Source organism: Ovis canadensis, chromosome 26 (genome assembly GCF_042477335.2).
Source record: "Ovis canadensis isolate MfBH-ARS-UI-01 breed Bighorn chromosome 26, ARS-UI_OviCan_v2, whole genome shotgun sequence".
In the NCBI taxonomy this organism is placed as follows: domain Eukaryota; kingdom Metazoa; phylum Chordata; class Mammalia; order Artiodactyla; family Bovidae; genus Ovis; species Ovis canadensis.
In genome coordinates, this window is record NC_091270.1 from 42628261 (window position 1) to 42652786 (window position 24526).

At 37.4% G+C, this 24526-nt stretch overlaps 1 protein-coding gene across 12 annotated transcripts in view; it reads left to right on the forward strand.

Annotated features, from left to right (window-relative positions):
- WRN (WRN RecQ like helicase) overlaps positions 1-16627 on the forward strand; it is a 114416-nt gene extending 97789 nt beyond the window's left edge. For 8 of the 12 annotated variants that reach the window (XM_069573349.1, XM_069573351.1, XM_069573350.1 and 5 more), the window contains 7 exons: positions 1646-1721; positions 1954-2066; positions 5230-5344; positions 6256-6387; positions 8984-9146; positions 12519-12733; positions 15862-16627. In XM_069573349.1, the coding sequence (XP_069429450.1) occupies positions 1646-1721; positions 1954-2066; positions 5230-5344; positions 6256-6387; positions 8984-9146; positions 12519-12733; positions 15862-15981 (934 nt within the window). In that variant the 3' untranslated portion in view covers positions 15982-16627. The remainder of the gene's footprint in view (positions 1-1645; positions 1722-1953; positions 2067-5229; positions 5345-6255; positions 6388-8983; positions 9147-12518; positions 12734-15861) is intronic. The other 4 variants (XR_011253545.1, XR_011253547.1, XR_011253546.1 and 1 more) reach the window with 1 other exon arrangement.
- Positions 16628-24526: the final 7899 nt, after the last annotated feature.

Here is a 24526-nt window from a genome sequence, read left to right on the forward strand (position 1 = left end):
CCATTCCAGTATTCTTGCCTTTGGAGAATCCCATAGACAAAGGAGCCTGGTGGACTGCAGTCCATGGGCTCATAAAGAGTCAGACACGACTGAGCAACTAACGCATCTAGTGAGATTTTAGTTTTAGTTATCAAAATTTTAATTTCTAAGAACCATTTCTCATTCTCTGTCTTCTTTGTCGATCCATGTGTAGCAGTCTTTTCTTGATTCACAGGTATAGGATCTTCAGTTACCTCTTTGATGATATTCATCATATATTTTGAATTTTCTTCTGTGCACTTTCTTTTTCTAATTTTATTAACTTTTGGCTGTGCTAGGTCTTTGTTGCTGCAGAGGCTTTTCTCTTGCTGCAGCGAGTGGGGGCTTCTCTCTAGTTGTGGTGTGCGAGCATCTCGTTGCAGAGCACGGGCTCTGCACTAGAGCATAGGCCCAATTAGCTGTGGCACATGGGCTTAGTTGTTCCACGTCATGTGAGACCTTCTCAGACCAGAGATCAAACCCATGACACCTGCCTTGGCAGGCAGATTCTTTAACACTGAGCCACCAGGGAAGCCCTTCTGTACACTTGTTATAGCATTCATAGGGAAAATGTCTTCTATCAAATATTTTCCACATGTATTTCTGCTTCCGGGGTATATTAGCGAGAATTTTGCCAGTGTATATGATAATAACATTTTTCTGAGAATTATTTTAAAGTAACAGTTTGCAAATAGTCCATTAGTATAAAGATTTCCATAAATACTAAGATAAAAGTAAATATATTACTTCAAACAAATTTATAATTGTCTTGAGTAATCTGATATGACTAATTCTTTGAACTGGAGTTGTCTTTCCTCATGTTCAAATCTGTTTTAGTGATAGGATCTGATAATTATAAAATTGTAGATATTGAGGCCTTGCAACTGGGAAATTTATAAGCATTTCTTAAATATCAAGCGTGTTCCTCTCTTTCACCCCTAAAAGCAGAAATTTGTTTAACTTTGACATCTTTTACGTATGCTATTCTATACAATTTCATTTTTCTAACTTTTCCTCTTTATAAGTAATTTATCAGTGAGAAATGCCTCTTGTAGAAGTTGGTGTTCTGTCTAATGTGCTGCCTAACACCTTTCATATATTTGCTAATTGGGTGTTTTGAAGTCTTCTTTTAAGGAGTCAAAGGCAAAATTACACCTTCTGGCTTATTTTTGTTAGTTTGATTTTGAAGAAAATTGTCAATAATTCAATCCATGCTAATTTTCCTCAGCAACCAAAAATTATTATAATTTATTAACAGTGCTATCACAAGAAGGATTATAGATTGTATTCCTCTTGGTTTAAAAACATCTTATTTTACTTCGGTGTAGATAAGGAGTATTTTCTTTCAAAGAATTTGATTGAGGAGGAGGAGGAGGCAAATGCTATTCTTAATTATACCAATTTTGTGATGAACTCAGATTACAGTTTTATCTTTACCTTTTTATATGTATTTGATCCAGAATGTTTAAAATCTAGGCTGTCATTTAAGTAACAGTCACTTTACTGGTATTACGACATACAAGTGTTAATAGTGATTTGGAAAGATATTCTCATTTGGAAGGCAAAATAGAAAGTGAACTTGGAGAAAGAAAACCTTTTGTTATTAATTTTCTTTTCATTGTTTTAGCACCATAGTGTCATCACCAGGAAAATATTACAAGTCCTCAGAACCTGTTACTTCCACTCAAGAGCAGGAGACTCAGGTATGGCTTTTGTAGAGACACAGTTAGTTTTTGAGAAGATAGTTATGAATCTAAGCATGCTTTAAATTCTCTTGCCAGTATTTTAAAAATTGTTCTTTAACAAAGAGGCTAAGATATAGTTCAGTTTATTTTTTCATCCTAGGAGGAAATGTAATATCTGAAACTCTGAAATAAGGGACTGGATATTTCTAAGCACATTTGAACAGATGTTGTTTATTTGCTTTTTGTTCAGACTGCATTATATGGCGAATTGGTAGCAGCTAGGCAGAAACATGCCAATACAATGGATGTTCCTCCGGCTATTCTGGCAACAAATAAAATATTGGTGGATATGGCCAAAATCAGGTAAACTATCTACATATTTTAACTTATTTTCTTCTAACATAATAGATTTGTAAAATATATCATTAAGTGATATCATGACTATGGCTCCAGCAGTCACACCTGAGAAGTGGTTCCCAAATCTCCCATGTTGATGCCAGTGATCTCTTCACTGAGCTTTAGTCCTACATTTCTACATGAAACCAGCTGTTTTCAGCAGTCAGATCCAGGATATATTATAAAATCTTAACACGTTACCCACCAACCCCCCATATGTACGTGCATTTCATGCAAATACCAGAACTCTACTTTCTGAATTCCTTAATTTTGTTAGTCATACTGTCATGTTCCTCATCACGCCTCTTTAATACCTCTGATATTACTTTTACTCTTCTAATATATAGCCCCGACTTTTATTATATAGTATTTAGACTTTTTCACTTAATTGTTCCTTGTGTAACCCGTTTATGCTTTTCTTCATTTTTTTCAGTGACAGCATGGTAGTTCAGACCATTACCCTTGTACTATTGCAAAAGCCTCTAATTAGTTTCTCTTTCATCAGTCTCTCTCTCTCTCTCTATCTCATCTGATATATGAATAACAAATTAATCTTTCTTTACCATGCTTTACTTTTGTTTAACTAGTTTCTCAGTCTTAACTTAAAAGAAAGTGAAAGTGAAGTCACTCAGTCGTGTCTGACTCTTTGCGACCCCATGGACTGTAGCCCGCCAGGCTCCTCCGTCCATGGGATGTTCTAGGCAAGAATACTGGACTGGGTTGCCATTTCCTTCTCCAGGGGGTCTTCCCGACCCAGGATCAAACCCAGGTCTCCCGCATTGCAGGCATACTCTTTACCATCTGAGCCACCAGGGGAATTTAATATAATTTCAACAAATCACTTACAGCTTAAAAGATTATCTGCGCAATTTACAGATTTAGGATTGGTGACCATCAAGTAGGATTTGTTCCCTCTCTACAAAAAAGAAGCAAATATCATGGTTCTTCTGAAAGCATATAAATACAGTTCACAAAAGAGGCTCTTAAAATATTTACTGTATTAAATGAGCCTTTGGGTTATTTTGAAGTTTCAAGGCTGCATCTTAACTTATTTAACTCACAATTCAAGGCCTTTCATTTATAGACTTAAACCTACTTTTCCATCTGAGTCACAGAATTTTGATGCTTTAACTTACCTAGGTTGTTCAGCATTTGTTTAAGTCTCCTTTTTAGCTTCCATATACATATTTACAGTGTTGCTTCTGCTTTGTAGTTCCCTTGATTCCCCAAAACTCCTTTTAGGAAATCCTTTAAGATCTGACAGTATTATTTACTCCATGAAGCCCTCTATGTTCTTATCATCAAAGTGATTCTTCTCTCTGGAATTCATAAAGGACTTTTAAATGTAAATTTAAAAGATGATTCTGTGGCACTCACTATATCATGCTTTATTTATGGTTTTGTTTTTATTGGTATTCATGTATTGTGTCCTCTAGCTTTTAAACTCTGATAAAGGTGTTACATTCTTCATCTTTTTGTGTTTTCCAAAGCAACTAGTGCAATGCTTAATAATCAGGTGGTCAATAAATGTTTAGAAGAAATTATTTCCAAAGAATCTCGTTGCTTGGTAATTGTACTCATCTTTTAGTCTTCCTTTTCAAAAATTGTTTCTGTTTCTAAATTTCATCCAAGAGATGTTACTTTAGGGAAGAATTTTCTAATAATATTACATAGTACATGTATTATAGAATAATTATTTCATTAAAAATACATACTCAAAGGCTATATTGTAATATTAAGTAAAGATATTTAAAGGAAAAATAGTCATCATTAGATTGGCAGATTTTTAGAGAGAAGACATCAGACAGTTTCTTCATATTGGACACAATAAGAAATATTGAAAGCCTGAAGTAGTTAGCAAGTTTATTGCTACAGGTAAAAACTTTGGAAATAATGAATGAAATTTTCTTCTGAGTTTCTTAGCCTTCTCAGTTCAGTTCAGTCCAGTCCCGTCCCTCAGTCGCGTCCAACTCTTTGCGACCCCATGAATCGCAGCACGCCTGGCCTCCCTGTCCATCACCAATTCCCAGAGTTCACTCAGACTCACGGCCATTGAGTCAGTGATGCCATCCAGCCATCTCATCCTCTGTTGTCCCCTTCTTCTCCTGCCCGCAATCCCTCCCAGCATCAGAGTCTTTTCCAATGAGTCAGCTCTTCACATGAGGTGGCCAAAGTACTGGAGTTTCAGCTTTAGCATCATTCCTTCCAAAGAAATCCCAGGGCTGATCTTTAGAATGGACTGGTTGGATCTCCTTGCAGTCCAAGGGACTCTCAAAAGTCTTCTCCAACACCACAGTTCAAAAGCATCAATTCTTCAGAACTCAGCTTTCTTCACAGTCCAACTCTTACATCCATACATGATTACTGGAAAACCATAGCCTTGACTAGATGGACCTTTGTTGGCAAAGTAATGTCTTTGCTTTTGAATATGCTATCTACGTTGGTCATAACTTTCCTTTCAAGGAGTAAGCGTCTTTTAATTTCATGGCTGCAATCACCATCTGCAGTGATTTTGGAGCCCCCAAAATAAAGTCTGACACTGTTTCCACTGTTTCCCCATCTATTTCCCATGAAGTGATGGGACCAGATGCCATGATCTTCGTTTTCTGAATGTTGAGCTTTAAGCCAACTTTTTCCACTCTCCTCTTTCACTGTCATCACGAGGCTTTTTAGTTCCTCTTCACTTTCTGCCATAAGGGTGGTGTCATTTGCATATCTGAGGTTATTGATATTTCTCCTGGCAATCTTGATTCCAGCTTGTGCTTCTTCCAGCCCAGCGTTTCTCATGATGTACTCTGCATATAAGTTAATAAGCAGGGTGACAATATACAGCCTTGACATACTCCTTTTCCTATTTGGAACCAGTCTGTTGTTCCATGTCCAGTTATAACTGTTGCTTCCTGACCTGCATATAGGTTTCTCAAGAGGCAGGTCAGGTGGTCTTAGCCTTTTAGTTGTCCTCTAAGACTCAAAACCTGATTACTTGTTTTATACATAGTTTTTGGTTTCTGGAACAAACATTAATACATGTTTAATGAATGTCAGTATGAAGCTAAATATCTATCAGCTTTGTTGCTGGTGTAGTAATGTTTCAGTGGTTTCTTGACTTTTTAATTTTTTAAAATGATAGACCTACTACAGTTGAAAATGTGAAAAGGATTGATGGTGTTTCTGAAGGCAAAGCTGTGATGTTGGCCCCTCTGTTGGAAGTCATCAGACGTTTCTGTCAAATAAATAGTGTTCAGGTAAAATACTGTGGTTTACTGGAGCTCTGAGAGAATAAACTTTTTTTGATGATTTCAAAACATGCTGCAAAAGCAGCATTTTCTCCCTTCATTTTAATTTCTGGACACTTAGAAAATGAATTTGGAGAGTTTCTTTATTAAATCAGTTATAAAAACATTAGTTACCAGTTTTTAAAAATTAAGTATAGTTGACTTACAGTATTAGTTTCATATGTACAACATAGTGATTCAATATTTTTATATATGATACTCCAAAGTTATAAAATACTGGCTATTTGCCCTGTGCTGTATGTTACATCCTTGTAACTTATTTTATACCCAGTACTTTGTACCTCTTAATCCCCTTTTCCTATCATGCCCCTTCCCCCATACCTCTCCCCGCTGATAATCACTAGTTACATCATTAAGATACTAAAGTAGTTATCAAGGCTGCTAGTGTCTGTTTATTTTGTTGTGAGGTTTTGTTTTAAAACTTGAATAAATACTGTATTTTAGATTAATAAATTATTTTACTTTCAAATGTACATAGAAATTAAAGCTTCATTTATTTATTCACTATTCACTTTCAGGGGATTTAGGGGACTAATTTAGAAGCAGAGTGGTCAACATTATAGTTCATCTGTATTCTCTCCTTTTGGCTTAAGGAGAAGACTAGGAATTTTTAGTTCTGTAACCATGTTTGCTATTATGAATACTTAATTCAAAGTTTATTCACTGTAGCCTATTTTACTTTTAAAAATCAATGTGTAAAAAAAAAAGTTCTTTTTTGAGCTTCTCATAAAAAGAGAATTTGGGGCTGTTCCTTGAAGTTTATGTTATCTTTTTTCCTTAATAGTTAATGATCATGTTTATATTCTGTCATTATATTGATATTATTTTTGATTATTTGTGCTATGTTTCAAATTGTGTAGACAGACCTCTTTTCAAGCACAGAACTACAGGAAGAACAGAGGAAAAGTTTGGTCCTGGAAAATAAAGCAAACTCACTTTCACCATCTGTGGCTGTCACGTATTCTTTTTTCCAAGAAAAGAAAATGTCTTTGGTAAGTGTTACTTTCAAGTTAGACGGAATTTTTAAATTTATCTAAACATATTTTATCAGCTTTTCAGTATTAATTGGGATAAATTTCTTATAATCATACAGTGTTTCACATTGGTTCATTTTATAATTAATTTTAGAACAAGGTCATTTTCTTTTTCTAAGCCTACTTCTAGTAAAATCAGCAAGTATAGTTTGAGCATGATTATCTTACAGAGGTTGTATCAGAGGTACTGATTAACACATTTATAGCTTAGGGATGTTGAAGCAGCCATATTTTGAAGCTTTTTTTTTTAATGGGTTTAATAGTTAAAAAACTATTACAGTATGTACTGATAATAGATAATCTCTAAGATACCTTGTTAAGTAGAAAAAGGAAGGTGCCTAGTGGTGTGAAAAATTTACATAAATGTGTATATATATATGTATGTATTTGCATGCTTATATATTTATAAATGGGTTTCCCTGGTGGCTCAGATGGTAAAGAATCTGCATGCAGTGCAGGAGATGGGGGTTCAGTGCCTGGATCAGGAAGATCCCCTGGAGAAGGAAATGGCAACCCACTCCAGTATTCTTGCCTGGGAAATCCTACAGACAGAGGAGCCTGGTGGGCTACAGTCCGTGGGGATGCCAAGAGTCGGACACGACTGAGTAATTCTTTCTTTCACTTTTACACATATTCATATATGTGTATGTTTATGTATATAAAAGTGTAGGTATATACAAGTGCATAAATATCTCTGGAAGGATGTCCAAGAAGCTAGAAATAAGTTTTAAAAAAGCAACAAACTTGCTTTTCACTCTCCCCTCTAGTGTCGTGTTCTTTTTTTTTTCCTTAACCTTATCTACTTGATGCTCTTTGAAAGAAATCTGACTGCTGTGAAAAATGGCCATACTTCCTGTTTCTTCATCATTATGGCAGAAGTCTTTAAGATTGTGGAGATTTTTAAAATACACAAAATGAAGAGGGTATCTTAGTGGCAGAAGGGCAGAATGAGGCTTCCCCATGAGTTTCACTGATTTGCATTCCTGTCCTCTCTGGTGTTAAATTGATTTAGATCAGGCTGTATGGTGCAGGGCCTCTTTTTCCTGTTCTCTGTGGCTCATGCTTTAGGCTCCATTACACACTTTCTATTCTGTTTAAGATTCAGTACAAATAAAAATAAATAGTCCTTAGCTTGTCTCAGTCATTAATAGATGTTCTACTCAGATAGCCAAACTCCTTAATTAAGTTTGAAAGCCATTACACAAAGAACCAAATAATTCCACTGTACTCTTTTTGAAACAAATTACATGATAAAGAGGAATTATAAGTTCAGTCTCTTATTTAAACAGTTACTTACATATACATGTTAAACATGCTTGTATATATATAATTGGACCAAATATGTATGGCAAAACTGTATGTAATTACTAAGAAAATATGGAATAGCCTCTAAATTTTTTGAATAAATTATATTCTCATACTCAGCCAGGATATGAAGTTTCATATATTACATATTCATGGTTAAAAATATGAGGAGTGGTATATCTTCATTTGGGTCTTTTGCTATTATTTGGTTGTGTATTATTGTGAAAAACTGTAGTGTAATTATCTGTGCCTCCTGGGAGCCTGAGGGGGGTCTTGCTAGTTAAGCACATAATTAAACATGCCTAAGGACTAATTAATCAGGAGTTATAATACAATTAGTTTTTGGTAATATGATGCCTGGTATCAAATAACCCTGGTATTAGGCAGACATGGCAGTAACTAAAAACCTTCCTTTGAGTGATGAAGAATATTGCTTTACATGCCCTGTTCTGTGAAAATATCAGCATTCATACAAATACAGTCCAAATTTAGACTTTCAAGGTGTGTTAAAAAAGAGTATCATGAAATAATTTAGAGCTGAGTGATTGAACTTCCTGAATGTTGAGAAGAATATTTTATCTAACAGACACCTTAACTGGATTTGGAGCTGCATTTGTTTAAAAGCTACATAAATACGTAGCAATGTCCTTAACAATTCATGTTAAGTTTAGTAGTAGGCAAATGATGACAGCCACTTGTAAATTATGTTTGTTCTTATTTTATGAATAAAGTCCACTTAAAGCACTTTTTAAAGTCTTTTTGAGAACCTTTTATAGAATACATTCAGAACCTGATTTTATCACTAAGCATTTTAGCATTTGTCTTCCTGGAAGTTCATGTAACTGAAATGCCATGTGTTATTTCAAGTGTACAGTTTATTGAGTTATAGTTTACTGTATTTTTAAAAGGTCGTGGCAGCTATTAGACTTATGTAGAATGACTGTTCTCTGTTACTAATGGGTTTTTAAGGTGAATAATTGCAGAAGGGTGAGTACTGATCTCTTAACTACAGCTGGGTGATTTTGCTTCATTCAATATAGTAAGTATACAAAGCAGCAGCACCTGTGGAGTTCTAGCATGTGAGTCATTTTGAAGAATTAGTTAAAATGAGAAATTTACATGAAGGTTCAGTCTACTGTTCTACTTCTCAGGGAACACTTGCTACCTGAAGGTTTTGGACCTTGTGTTTCTATACAGCACAGTGGAAGCTTAAAAAATCTCACTGGTGGTTTTGCTGCCTTTGCTCTAGAAGGATACAGCTGAGAAGAGGACTCTGCCTCTCACAACAGTTGGCATGCACTTATCCCAAGCGATGAAAGCTGGCTACCCAGTTGATACGGAGCGCGCAGGCCTGACTCCAGAGATTCGAAAGGTTATTGCTGATGTTATCCGAAACCCTCCCATCAACTCAGGTGATAACCGTGAGCCTTGTCTGCAGCCTTAATGACTTGAGTCGTTGAACCCAGATGAAGTAAACAAGCAATCTGCTGATATTTTCCACTCTGATCACATTAACCCTTTATGCTACTATGAAAACTTCACTTTTCGAATGCTTTGTCTTGTTTTAGAAATACAATCTTTCTTCCCATCATCACTCAAAGGAAAGTCTGAATCAGAGGAATTCTTTTTTTGTTTGTTTCAGCTTCTGATTACACCTTCAACACCCATCTCCAAAACAGAGCTCTTTTATCCTTCTCTGATTTCCAGTTCATCACTTGGAAAAAACATCCTTCCCCATAGCTTACTGACTCTTAGTTTCTTCCTACATCTTTTTTATTCCCTGTCATTGGTTTCACTGAACTAGCCTTTCTCATCCAGGCAGTTGTGTCAGGCACTGTGAAATTGAAGGGATGGACTTGGGTCTCTTGGGCCCTTTGTGGAAGGGTTTTCTCCTGTCATTATGCTGTGGAACCTCAACTGTGGTCAAGCCCCTTTGTCTGCCTTACAGAAAATGTTAAAATCTGCCTAGTTTAAAATTATGATCCCTTTCTTACAGAAGTAAAGACGAAGTACATTAGAAGGGTTTTCCTCCTCTAAATGTACAAACGTAAACTAGATGTATCATAATAATCCAGTAAATCTGATGAATTTTTTTCGGCTGTTAGGACAGAGCAGAGGACATAGCAAAAGCCTCATCTCCAGAGCTGCAGTGCAAATAGTTAATTAAGCTTTTTACTACGTCAGACTATTTCCCACTCAGGAATAAGGATACAGTTCTCCCCCCAAGGTTAGAAATAAGGTGAAAAAGATCACAATTAATACTATACTTAATTGATAAGAACAAAAGTATTTAAGTTACCTTCAATGGCAGCCTTCATTCTAGGCCTGAAGAAGACTTGACTGAAGAACACCTCCATCTCTTCTGCTGATCAACCTAAGAGGCCGGGGGAGGGACAAACACAGGTTTGAGCAGGGAAACCTGCTCAAGGTTAGTTCCAGGGAAAAGTTTCCCTCTTTAGGGAACCTAAGTTAGTTCCAGGGAACCTGTTTCCCTCTTTAGGGTTAGGGTTAGGGTTGTTCTGCCAACTTTTATTTAAAGGAAAGACATACGCAATTTCTAATCCTGGTCGATGAGACCTTCAAGTATTTTAAGGGTTTGTTGATAAATTATGTCAAGATCTTATTGGAGGGAGGGGACACCTTAACAACTAATTCTGCTTCTATGTCACAGCTTTCTGGTTATGTTTTGATGTCCCATTTAGGGCAGTCTCTATAGGGAAAATATGTGCTAGGCTTGCTAATCTGTATAATAGTTGTGAGTTCATAACTGGAAATTAATGAATTGGCATTGTGTGAACTTGGTTCACATGGCTCTGTTAAGGTTAATACTGGTTTGTAAATCTGAAAACCTGAGGGCCAAATCCTGTCCTGTGATAAAATATCCAAGGTCACTTAGCTGTGAGTATCTTGTGAGGAAGCTAGCCATCTTAGCCGGTCACCCTCCAGTCTTTCTCACTTCAGCTGCCATTTTACTAGAAGTTAAGGCAGAGAAAGGACAATGGTAATTACTTCTGGGGTTAGAATCATGATTGTATAACATCTTTCTTTCTTCAGTGCAGAAGGAAATAGTATTTCAGAGAAAGTCAAATGCCTTCTTGCTCACATGCCTGCTTGATATTAACACCCTAGAATTACTTTTTTCCTTATATATGTATTGTCTCTTAGGATTTAGAGAAAGATGTGTCTCTGATAAGCAGTTTGATAGTATACAATATCATCTTAAAGAGCTTGTGCAATTCCCCCCCCCTTTTCCTATTTTCTTTACTACTGCATATTGAGTATAGCAAATTTTCATTCAGAGTTAAATATTAAATTGAAATTAATATTTCAATTGAATTAATAAATTCAATAAATTGAATTAATAAAGATATTAGCATAAACTGAAATTCCAAAGAACAATGAAATTTAAATTATACTTATTAAACACTTCATCTTTCTGTCCAAACATTATATATACATTATACAGATAATATGAAAATATATATTATTGTAGTTTACTTCCAAAGCCAAAATTGAGAACGTTAAGATTCATGTGCTCTATCTAAACTTTATTTCTTTCGATTGTACATTTATAGTCTGTAATATGTCATTTATTGATGTAACATTTTATTTTTGAATTCTTATTTTTCCATAATAAAATACTGGTTGTTATCTCACTGGAGGAAACATTGTTGAGTTATAAACTATAATAAGAAATGAAGATATCCATGTCACACTAATGATTCAGATAGGTTATTTCATCTTTTACTTAGCTGTAGCCATATCACATAATTTGGTGTTTTAATGAACCAGTTTGTTGGCATTTAAATTCTGCACAATCTTGAATTGATAATTTTCTATATTTTATTATGGCATAATCTTATACTTAAACATAAGAGTATTTGAGAACTGAGAAATTATGTCTTATTATTTTCATGCTTATTTACTAAATAGATTTTGTCCTTGTAACTTTATATTTTAAGGAATTCTGCACTTTTTTATTCTTTTTTTTTCATATTTACATAATTTTAAGCTGCTTCTTTTATGGAGTTGAGATTGTAACTATGCCTACTAATAAATAAAGCAATGTATTTAATGATGTACCTGGATAATATTTTGAAGAATTCTGTTCTTTCATTCTTAATGTACATGTCCCTGGAAAATTAAGGGTGGCTTCCAAGGGACATGCCACAAAAATAAGGGTAATTTGATCTCTTTAACCACTGAAGGAGTACAGGCAGTGTTCATTGTTTCACTTGATTTTTCAGCCCTTATTTGTGTGGAAAGTTAGGGCAAATAAGATCTTAAAACAAAATCTATCTTTCTCAGAAAACATATTAAATTAATAGACATTTTAAATAGTTGATATGTTTTGTTATGCTTCAATATCTACTGAAAGAATCCTTTTTATTAGCATCTTATTTACAAGTATGATTAGCTTCTATTTTAAGAATAGATTATTTTCAAAAAAATTAGCTTATAATTGATATTTGGGATTTGAAGCATAATTCCTTTAGAAACAGTTCTATGGATGGTGGTTTTGATTCTCAGTTTGAAACAGAAGTTCTGCAGAGTGGATGAGCTGACCTGATTCTGGCTCTTAGAGGCAGGGGTGCAGGAGTGAGGGGGGCATGTGCTTACTCCATTTCCGATCTGTGAGGGGGTAGGCATTTGCAAGAGGAACATCTTCTCTAACCACCTTCCTCCTTCCTCTCTACAAAATATTTCATTATTTCCAGCTCATAGATTTTTCTGTAGTGATCTATGTAATTTACTTTTAAATCTTTTTAAAAATTCTTTTACAGATACAAATAAAATTAACCTAATTAGAATATATGTTCCTGAAAACATTGACATGTACCTTATCCACATGGCAATCAAGATCCTGGAAAAAGATGGTGACCACAGAATGCGATGCCACTCTTCATGTGATCCCATCAAAAAGCGATGTTTCCCCAACCCTGAAGAGAGCTCTTCAAATTCTAAGAGAAGCAAGGAAGAAGTAGACACCAAGACCAAGGTGTTAATTATGTGTAGAATTTTCATATACTGTCAGTGTTCAATTTCCGTATCCTAATTCCAGAATGTTGTAGTTTTTGATGTGTTATAAATTCTGATAGGTTACTTTTTAAAAAAAAATCTCTGGGCTATGTTTCCTTTGGTTTCATAAATCTGATCTAAGAGATTTTTTTTTAATGACAAGAAAGTGAAGTGAAGTGAATTGAAGTCGCTCAGTCGTGTCCGACTCTTTGTGACCCCATGGACTGTAGCCTACTGGGCTCCTCTGTCCATGGGATTTTCCAGGCAGTAGTACTGGAGTGGATTGCCATTTAGAATATAATCCCATCTATTCTAGCTTATTGTGTGGGAATGTCAGCTTAAATTTTACATCTACTTTATAATGACTGTATAACCTGGAAATTCCCTTTCTTTCAGGGACTTCCCTAAAATTTGAGAGTCCAATGGTTAAGACTCTGTTCTTCCAATGCAGGGGGCACAGAGTCAGTCCTTGTTCAGAGAACTAAGATCCCACATGCCTTGTAGCATGGTCAAAAAACAAAACCCAACTTCTGTTATAAATACCTCTTTAGATACTGGAATTTGTCTATCATTCTGCTACTCTTCATGCTCTGTTCCTGTTACACTGAATCTCTCAGGTACAAGGGTAGTTGTTTCTCATGGTCCTGGGCATATCCCAGTGCACTTTTGCATGATCAGAGAACGACCATGAGTTTAGTAGTATTTTACATGGTATATTTTATTAAAATCACATGCTTTGAAAATTATTGTTCTATGATTTATCTGAGATAAATTGTAATTAGAGAATAACTATTCTTTGACACTGTGACTCTACCAAATGATTACAAAGACTTGAAAATTTGACATTTAATTTCTTCTGGGCCTGAAGTTTGTGAGAATCATAATTAACTCATAAATTACTTTAGTTCCTGGATGATAAATTCAGCATAGCGGTAGGTGGTTGCTACTATTTATATTAGATAATTAGGAACTTTATTTCAGTTGTAATCTTTACAAGATTTCCAACAGTTAAACTCTTTTTCTCTCAATAGCTTAAAAATAAGAGGGACTGGTTTTTTAAAACTGTCCTTCAGTTAGATGTGTATATATTCATGTCCCAGATAACCTAATGAAATTTGTTTACCTGGAATTCTTTACATTATTTTGGCAATTGATTAGCTATAAGAAGGACATTAAAGAAGATGTATGTTGGGCAGTGGTAGTGAAATTTGGCTGCTTTTCCCAGCCTTTTATTTCTGAAATCTGTATACCGAGTGCCTAAGACCTAATTTTTTTCCCAGCTGTATCTGTCAATACACGAAAAAGTGGAACTTGTCATTTTTCCTGAATATTGAAGCACATTTAGAGTGAAATATTGTTTCAACCACACATTAACATTTTTGCTTCCCTCCTGTTCTAATATCATATTCTGACAACAGAGTGGAGGTATTTTTTTTAATCGGGACATAACTGCTTTGTGGTATTGTGTTAGTTTCTGCTCTGCAACATGAATCAACCACGTGTGTATATGTAGAATGGAGCTATGGTGGAGACGGTGGGTAAGTGGGTGGAAATCATACTCAGCTTACTGCATTTAGCCTTTTCTTTTTCCCCATTTAGGGGAACAAGAATATTGAGGCTGGGAAGTAGATTATGAGATGAGTGAGCCAGCCAGGCTGTTTTTCTTCCATCCGCCTTCCAGTATAGAAAGCTACTCTGAGCGCTGTAGAGTCTGTTGGAGGCCAGGTTTCAAGATCCTTCATGTGTTAACATTCGTCTTCTCTACCGCCCTGGGTTGTATTCCTGAGTCCCTTTCATTTTACGATTATGAGGCTTCTAATAAAAGCTAATGTCAAAACAAATTCTCTTTATTAGCTGATGCACCATTAGGTTCACATCTGTTGTGACTGCTGTTTACTGGAGGAAGATTATGTCTTGATAATGGTAGTTCTGATTAATATACTGAGGCACACAGTAGATTCTTCAAATATGTTTTTTTCTTTCAGATAAGTTTTTTTCAAATAAGATTCTTCAAATAAGTTTTTTAAAAATTGATGGCAAGTTTTCATAAATTGAAGCTTTTAAATTTTTGTTTATTTCAGGATGTTTAAAAAATTTTTGCCTTTTACTATTTTTGTCCCATTGGTTTTTATTTCTTCTTAAGGGAGAAGAAATTTCTGCCCTCTATTGGATCTGCTTGTGCAGATCATATAGTAGGCAACCACTGCCTCTGGGTTTAATTTTTTCCCCTAAAAGTTAGAGACTTTTAACTTAGAATTCTGAGGCTTCATTTGGTGCACAGGACGCCCTAGAATTAGACAGAATATTGTGCCTGTGTACATTTGTCTTTTTTTCCTAAGTGGATCCCTCGTTTCAGCAGATCCTCAAAAGAGTCTACAAAACAAAGATCGTTTTTTTCCCTGTGTACGGAGCAAATAGTTTTTGAGTACGTGTGATGTCTCAGCAATTCTGCAAGGTCCTGATGATGCCTGAACTACTCCAAGTTTGTCCACCAGTGTAGATGTACACGTTGTACGCTTTTTTAATCGCTACTATAACTGTGTGTGTGTGTGTACACATGCTCAAGCAGATGCCTTCCCCCGAACATTAAATTCACCATTTTGGCCTACCCAAAGTTAATATGGATCTGGAATAATATCCAGTTCTTTCCTTCCCAAATGAGAGTCTTTTAGACACTTGAGTGTCTAAAAATACATAACAGGGTGGCAGGTAATTGCCTAAACAAATGATATAGTGATTTTGTCTCTCATGTGTTTACTTTTGAATCAGAAATAAACTCTATAGATATCATTATTTTGTTTTATTGAAAAGGGAATGATGATGGGTGTATATTTAGTAACTTAATGCAGGATATATAAGAGATGTGGGTTCGATCCCTGGGTTGGGAAGATCCCCTGGAGGAGGGCATGGCATCCCACTCCAGTATTCTTGTCTGGGAAATCCCATGAACAGAGGATCTTGGTGGGCTACAGTCCATGGGATCTCAAAGAGTTGGACATGACTGAAATGACCTAGCACACGGCACAGCACATGTTACTTGCCAGCAGTACAAATATATATATACATATATATAATATAGATACTTTTTTTGTTGTTTCTTTCCTATAGACTTCGTCTGAAACCTCCAAGAGAAAATTACCTGGGTGGTTTGCCAGAGGAAATGAGATCTTACCTGATAGCAGCAAGAAATCAGTGGCCAAAACCAAAACGAAGGGTCTTTTTAGTTAAACTGGCAGCTGTCAGAGGAGTTATGTGTCCTGCTGTATTATGAGAAGGAAGCTGTATATCATTTCTGAAAAGAGTAGGCAGTGTTTGTTTAAAAATTATTCTAATTTTGAAGTAAAACTCACCTATTTATTGAACAGCTGGCATTTTAAAACAGCCTTGGGCAAGCCACGTAAAGTTGAGTCTTCTGAGAGTCTGAGTGAGTACGTCCTAGGACAGAATCTTAAGTTACCTTCCTATGAGATTGCTTTAAGAAATCATGTCATTGCCTGTTTTCTAATCTCTTCACTTATTTCCATAGTATGTTTGGAATATGTAATGTGCAATGATTTAATACAGGTAACACATTAGGAGTTGTACAGTGATTATGTGTGTGATATGAAATATTCCTGTATTACCAAAATTCTGTCTTATATATGAAGAATGTGTAGTTATTTTACAATTTTTTTTTTTTAGAAGAAACTTGTGTGCATTTTAAAATGGTGCTAGTGGGCCAGACCAGTGAAAATGAAACGTTTAGGGTTCTGTGTAAATAGAGAAAAGAATAGCATAAAGGAGACCAAATGCACTAGGCAGCTATGCACTTTGTATCTTACATATGATTTCTATTATTTTTCAAATAATAATAAAAAGTCTTTCCTACTGAAAATTATAAAGGTATGTATTTTCTTAAACTTTCATTTATTTAATTATCACCGTGAACAAAGCTAGTGGAGGTGATGGAATTCCAGTTGAGCTATTTCAGATCCTAAAAGATGATGCTGTGAAAGTGCTGCACTCAACACACCAGCAAATTGGAGAACTCAACAGTGGTCACCAGATGGGAAAAGGTCGGTTTTCATTCCAATCCCAAAGATGGGCAATGCCAAAGAATGTTCAAACTACCACATAATTGTACTCATCTCACACGCTAGCAAAGTAATGCTTAAAATTCTCCAAGCGAGGCTTCAACAGTATGTGAACCGTGAACTTCCAGATGTTGAAGCTGGATTTAGAAAAGGTGGAGAAACCAGAGATCAAATTGCCAACATCCATTGTATCATAGAAAAAGCAAGAGAATTCCAGAAAAACATCTCCTGTTTTATTGATTATGCCAAAGCCTTTGACTGTGTAGATCATAACAAAGTGATCACTGTGATCAGTTTTCAACAAAGTGGAAAGTTCTTCAAGAGATGGGAATACTAGACCACCTGACCTGCCTCCTGAGAAATCTGTATGCAGGTCAAGAAGCAACTGGACATGGAACAACAGACTGGTTCCAAATTGGGAAAGGATTACATCAAGGCTGTATATTGTCACCCTGCTTATTTAACTTAAATGCAGAATACATCATGAGAAATGCTGGGCTGGAGGAAGCACAAGCTGGAATCAGGATTGCTGGGAGACATATCAATAGACTCAGATACGCAGATGACACCACCCTTATGGCAGAAAGTGAAGAGGAACTACAGAGACTCTTGGTGAAAGTGAAAGACGAGAGTGAGAAAACTGGCTTATAACTCAACATTCAAAAAACGAAGATCATGGCATCTAGTCCCATCACTTCATGGAAAATAAATGGGGAAACAATGGAAACAGTGAGAGACTTTATTTTGGGGGACTCCAAAATCACTATCGATGGTGACTGCAGCCATGAAATTAAAAGACGCTTGCCCCTTGGAAGAAAAGCTATGACCAACCTAGACAGTAGATTAAAAAGCAGAGATATTACTTTGCTGACAAAGGTCCGTCTAGTCAAGGCCATGGCTTTTCCATTAGTCATGTATGGATGTGAGAATTGAACTATAAAGAAACTTGAGTGCTGAAGAATTGGTGCTTTTGAACTGTGGTGTTGGAGAAGACTCTTGACTGCAGGGAGATCCAGCCAGTTCATCCTAAAGGAATCAGTCCTGAATATTCATTGGAAGGACTGATGTTGAAGCTGAAACTCCAGTAGGTTAATCTACCATTAATCTAGGGTTGTTAACCCTTTTCATATATCTGGCCAAGTCGTTTTATATTCACTTCTTTTCTTCATTACATGAATCATACATGAATGAATATTCTTTGTGAAACATTCAAGCTACACTTAGAACATGAAAGTCCCCATATTCCCTTTTCCCTGCATCCCAGTACCAGCCCTTTTCCAGATAACCCCTATCAAATATGTGACATATAGTTCTCCATAATCATGTCTTTTGCACTATGTGCTTCTGCTACAATGGCAACCCACTCCACTTTTCTTACCTGGAGAATCCCAGGGACGGGGGAGCCTGGTGGGCTGCCGTCTATGGGGTCGCACAGAGTCGGACACAACTGAAGCGATTTAGCAGTACCAGCTTAGCAGCAGCTACATATGTACCAGACATGTGTAGCTACACGTACATTCTTGTGTTTTCACTTTTATTTTTATATTGAAGTACAGTTGACTTAAAATTTATATTTGTTTCAGGTGTATAAAATAGTGATGCAATAGTTTTATAGATTATATTCCATTTACAGTTATTGTAAAATGTTGACTATATTCCCTGTGCTGTACAGTATGTTCTTGCAGCTCATTTATTTTATATATAATAGTTTGTACCTCTTAATTCCCTAGTCCTATCTCACCCCTCCCCATCACTCTACAATTTTCTGCAACACAGGGTTTTTTAACTTGGTTTATTGTGAAGATCTTTGTATGTCAGTATGTGTATCAATCTTGTTTTTTTTTTACAGCTATATACTATGTTATTTGGTGAATATACTATTATTTATATAATCACTGCCTATTAGTGAATTTGTTATTTTTTTCTATTTCAGATTATTTCAAGAAGCATAATTAGTATCAAATACAAACATGCTCTGTATTATATTTCACTTGGTGTAATATGAACATGTTTTTCCATGTCGTTAAATAGTCTTCCACACAGTCTTTTTTGAGGCCTTCTACAGTGCGGTGATTCTCGAAGTGTGGTCTGCAGACCGTTAGGAGTCCCTGAGACCCTTCTGGGGATCTGCAGAAGGGAAACTATTTTTATAATACCAGGAGGTTATTCACCTTTTGTAGCATGTTGATATTTGCATTGAGGGTGCATAGCCATGTGAGTAAAATCACTGGTACTTTACTGCAAATCAAGGCAATGGCAGCAAATTACTGGTCTGATTAAGTCTCATTTCTTGAACACATTTTTCCAATATTCTGTGTGATAAAAAGGCAAATTCACACCTAACACCTGTGCTATATACCAAGGTATGATGGTTGATTTCCAGGAAAGCCCCCGTTTGGTTGTTTAGTTGTGGATTAGCTGCTTTTCTTCTGTGGGATATCGTTTTTACTGAAAAGAATGACCAAGAGAAAACACCATTGGTTACTGCTCCTAGGTGGAGGCATAGGAGTTCCTAGATCCCCCAGTTCTCCGCTTTCTGTGAGTACCTTCTGGGTTGGTTTCTTTTGTTTTGTTTCGTTTTAAATCCTCCCTGCCTCCCTCCTCCTGTCTCCTGACTCCTTGCCAGAGTGTGTTTTGGAAGCCGTCCCATACATATCTGCCTCATCACCACGTATGAATAACTGCTTCAAAATGACCCTCGCACATTACAAAGTCTTTACCATAAGAACAGATGGACTGAACTGTAATTTCCTGGATGAAACATCTTTCTTCAGCAGGCTCAGGCCTGAAGTTGGCCTCAGGTTCATTCTTAGAAACAGGGAATTTCTTTTCTTTATTTACTTCTTTTTCGGCCATGTTCTGGGACTTGTGGGATCTTAGTTCCCCGACCAGGGGTTGAAGCTGGGCCATGGGAGTGGAAGTGCCGAGTCACAAACACTGGCCTTCCAGGGATGCCCCTGAGGAATTTCTTCAAGAATTCTGCTATGCTGTCTCCCCCCAAAACATGAATTGCTTTTTCTTCTGTGTTCTTTGTCACTGGACCTTAGGACTGTGATAACAGAGTCAAGTAAATCACTGACAGTTATTTAGAATTCAACAGAGCTGTGGTCTAGATAAAAGAAAAGAATAGAGAATTCTTCCTATTCAAATGTGTTGCTTTAGAATCAGCTGAGAGCATGAAAGATTCAATGGAATGACCTTAAAGTCATTGTAGAGTTATCATTTATCTTATGAGAAGCAAAGAAATGCAAAGCCATCAAAAACTGAAGAAACTCAGCTAGTCTTGATGGCAGCTGTGAACCATGGCCATCTCAGCTGTCTGAGAAGACATTCCCATCATTCTGCTTGGAAAGGCAGTCTAAAAATTACTTGGGATAATGTATTAACTTCCTTACTGGTTACATGTGCTTAAACCCTGGAAAAGGTGAGAAATAAGTAGAATGCAGAGTAAATTAAACCTTTGGTTATATTAGAGTTAATAAGTGCATATTTGATATCATAAGCATTTGTAATAGTTGAGATATTTTACCTTATTAAAATAATAGATTATTCTTGTAAGTTAAAATCCTACCAAGTCAAAACATTATTGGATTATTTAATAAGTCCTTAAGTTTGTTATTGCATAGAAATAGTATCATCAACAAATTTCCTTTATATGAGTAGAAAAAAATCTAATATTATGCTTAGTATTAATATTAAGGTTAATACTAATATCTGCTCATTAAACCCAAAGCTTTCATTGTTTTTTATAAAAATTAGTAAAACTTCAGCCTCACATCCAGCTTCATTTTCTAACTCAACTTAAAAGGATTACTGAGAAGTACGTACTTATTATGTCTTCATTCAATAAACATTTGCATCTATAGTTTCCAAGACCATTTGCTGACTTCATAAGAGATGGAACAAAAAGGAGAAGAAAAAGCAACATGGATCCCATGCTTCCAAGATGGGAAGGTTTACTCTGTAGAGAGTTAATAGAAGAGAACATCTCACAAAAGTATTTTCTTACAGGAAACACAACAGTTTTAGGAAAATATTTACTTCGCATGCTCAGTAAGATGTAAGAAAAAAGTGTATGAAAGACATTTTCCTCTGTGAAGGAAAAAAGGAGCTCCTAGGAAGGGATCATAGTGATCGCATTCATAACTAATAATTTACCAGGCATTTGCGACGTGTCACAGTGTGTACATTAACCTTTGGGATAACCTGTAGAGCTGGAGTCGTGTACTGGCCTTTCGTGTACGTAGAATATACAAACTGGGAAGGAGATCACGGTCTGTGGGCATGTTACCAGGTAGGTTAGAGACCAAGTGGGTCTTTCCCTGTTTTCAGATGGAACTTTCCTTTCCCCCCAACCCCTCCCCCCTGACTTTTGACTCAACCTAGAACTGATAACAGTTCAGTTCAGTCACTCAGTTGTGTCCGACTCTTTGCGACCCCATGAATCGCAGCACGCCAGGCCTCCCTGTCCATTACCAACTCCCGGAGTTCACTCAGACTCATGTCCATCGAGTCAGTGATGCCATCATCTCATCCTCAGTCGTCCCCTTCTCCTCCTGCCCCCAATCCTTCCCAGCATCAGAGTCTTTTCCAATGAGTCAACTCTTCCCATGAGGTGGCCAGAGTACTGGAGTTTCAGCTTTAGCATCATTCCTTCCAATGAATAACCAGGACTAATCTCCTTTAGAATGGACTGGTTGGATTTCCTTGCAGTCCAAGGGACTCTCAAGAGTCTTCTCCAGCACCACGTTTCAAAAGCATCAATTCTTCGGCGCTCAGCCTTCTTCACAGTCCAACTCTCACATCCATACATGACTACTGGGAAAACCATAGCCTTGTTTAATGTCTCTGCTTTTGAATATGTTATCTAGGTTGGTCATAACTTTTCTTCCAAGGAGTAAGCGTCTTTTAATTTCATGGCTGCAGTCACCATCTGCAGTGATTTGGAGCCCCCCAAAATAAAGTCAGCCACTGTTTCCACTGTTTCCCCATCTATTTCCCATGAAGTGATGGGACCAGATGCCATGATCTTCGTTTTCTGAATGTTGAGCTTTAAGCCAACTTTTTCACTCTCCTCTTTCACTTTCACCAAGAGGCTTTTTAGTTCCTCTTCACTTTCTGCCATAAGGGTGGTATCATCTGCACATCTGAGGTTATTGAGATTTCTCCCGCCAATCTTGATTCCAGCTTGTGCTTCTTCCAGCCCAGTGATTCTCACGATGTACTCTGCATTTAAGTTAAATAAGCAGGGTGACAATATGCAGCCTTGACGCACTCCTTTTCCTATTTGGAACCAGTCTGTTCCATGTCCAGTTCTAACAAAGGTACTAAAGATAAAGGTACTAAATTCTAAATTCGAGCAGTAGAATTCTAGCTGTTCAAGTGATAGTGTCTTTTTAGCAAAAATGGCCCCACTGTTTCTCATCGCTACTTTGAGAAAGAGGAGTATTGGGTGAGAGAGAGAACTTGCTTTGCAAAGGGACATGGAGAGCAAGACACCTTCCAACTTTCCTTTATTGTGAGGAAGGAGGCTTTTCACTTGGACCTCCACCCTCATTTCTGGAAGACTGAAGGCATTGGAACTGGGCTCTATATCGAGTGTGATGGTCTCTTTCTGAAAGTTCTGACCTGCTAGTCCAGCAGAGGACCTGGTGTTCCTGGAGCTTGCAAATACCTGGGGCTGAGAGTCCAGATGGAGCCCGCCCTCCACCATGCAATAACAGCAAGAATGTGTGTTTCCCAAGGGTGGAGTGGACCCGTTGGAGGGAGCTGGGTTTAAAGGCCATCCCTCTGGTACCCTCAGAAGAAGGCAACCTGAGCAGTGAGGGCAACCAAGCAGCAAGAACACACTTGGCAGGAGATAGAGAGGTGAACCCCCTTGAGCCCCTGGAGGGACCAACTAGCAAACCCCGAAGAGAGCCAACATTCAGGTGATCAGCCAGCAGACTGAGCGGCCGCTAGTCAACTAGCCAGAGAGGCAGCCCCAGCCAGAAGATGGAATAAACCATCCTGCTGGGCAGTGACATGCTCTTACTTTTCCCTGTCTTCCCAACTTTGAACTCCAGAGGCTAAGTGCGTGTAAGAGGGAGGGGGTGTGAAAGAGACAGCTGGAACCGTCGGTCTAGTGGGAGGTAGATGTGAGGAGAGCTGGGAATCAGACACACGACTGCAGACTCAACCTGAACGGACATTGTTCAGACATCCCGAAATGATAGAAAACTCTGAGATTGGACTGAATAAGCAAAGGGAGCCACCACCCAAGGGGGATGGGCGATTGGATACTTGGTAGAAGTTAGAAGAAGTACAAGTTTATACCCCAACGCGTGCACTTGTTATATGTTTGGAGGAGCAAAAACAAGCTGTGGACTGAAGCACTCCTCATTACTGAGCCAGTGGCCGGGTGTCCAGAGGCAGGCAGTCTACCTCCCTAGACAATGTTTGGAGGATGCTACTTGAACTCACTGGGGTCCTGCGTATGTTCCTTACTGTGTGTGCTCAGAAATCTGGGTGTCAACACCCCATAGTGTCTCCTCCTCTCAATGGCAGATTCAGCTTCTCATCCAAGTTGACGGAGATGGAAGTAAATATTCAACAAAGATCTACTGAGAGCTGGCTATGTGCCACAGTCCTAGATGCTGAGGGTACGACAATGGCCAAGAAAAAAGATGTTCTGTCCTGAAGGTGGCAAGGGGGTGGAGAGCAGAGCAGCTGGGAAGGGGTAGAGGGTTGATTCACATGGGGTCAGGTGGTTTCACAGCCTTGGTGAGCTTTGGAATTAGCCCGAGTGACAGTTTGTCACGGCAACCTTGAGCAGATCAGTCCCATCTGAGCCTCATTTATCAACGTTGTATAGAAGAGGAAACAGGCTTAGAGTGTTTGTGGAATTAAATGAAGCACAGCCTTTTTCATAGTTCTTGGCACACGGTAGGAATAATAAACGTTAGCTCTTCTCATTCGTTGCCTCTGGGAAAGCTATAGGGGAATCCCCATTAGATATACTCAGAAGCTGCTTAGTGGTTTGGTCAAAGAAAGGGGAGTTAGGTGATTTTAATATTTAAGGACACCGGATAGAGGGTACTGAAGTAAGTATTTGTCATTTGTTAAATGTTAGTCGCTCAGTTGTGCCCGACTCTTTGCAACCCCATGGACTGCAGCCCACCAGCCTCCTGTGTCCATGAGATTTCCAGACAAGGATACTGGAGTGGGTTGCCATTTGTCATTTAACAGAAGATAAAAAGGGATGGATATTCCAGAACTTTTAAGAAAATAATTGTAATAATAAAATATTTGGAAGTCGATGAAATACTCTGGTTCATGAATTGGTTATCCAAGGCCTTGTCTTAACATTTCGGAATAGAAACCATTTTAAATGGTAGGGGTATTTAAGCTGGGGAGAGCAGAGTACCGAAGATGGGGAGGAACAAGAGGGGAGAAACAGGCTTTGCGAACTCTAAGCCTTGAAGGAGATTTGGGACTTGACAAGGCCTGCAAACCTCCTTTTGTTTTAGGTCCTAAGAGGATCAGGTTATTATTTTTACTGACTCCTTTGAATTACACAGTTTTAAGCACCAAAAACCCATCTGTGTCTTTTATCTTGCACCTTCATTTCATTCTGGGGAGTAACCAAAGGAACATTGATCTCAGTGGTTCAAGAGCACCACCAAGTGGTCAAATATGGTAATGTTAGGTGATAGGGTACA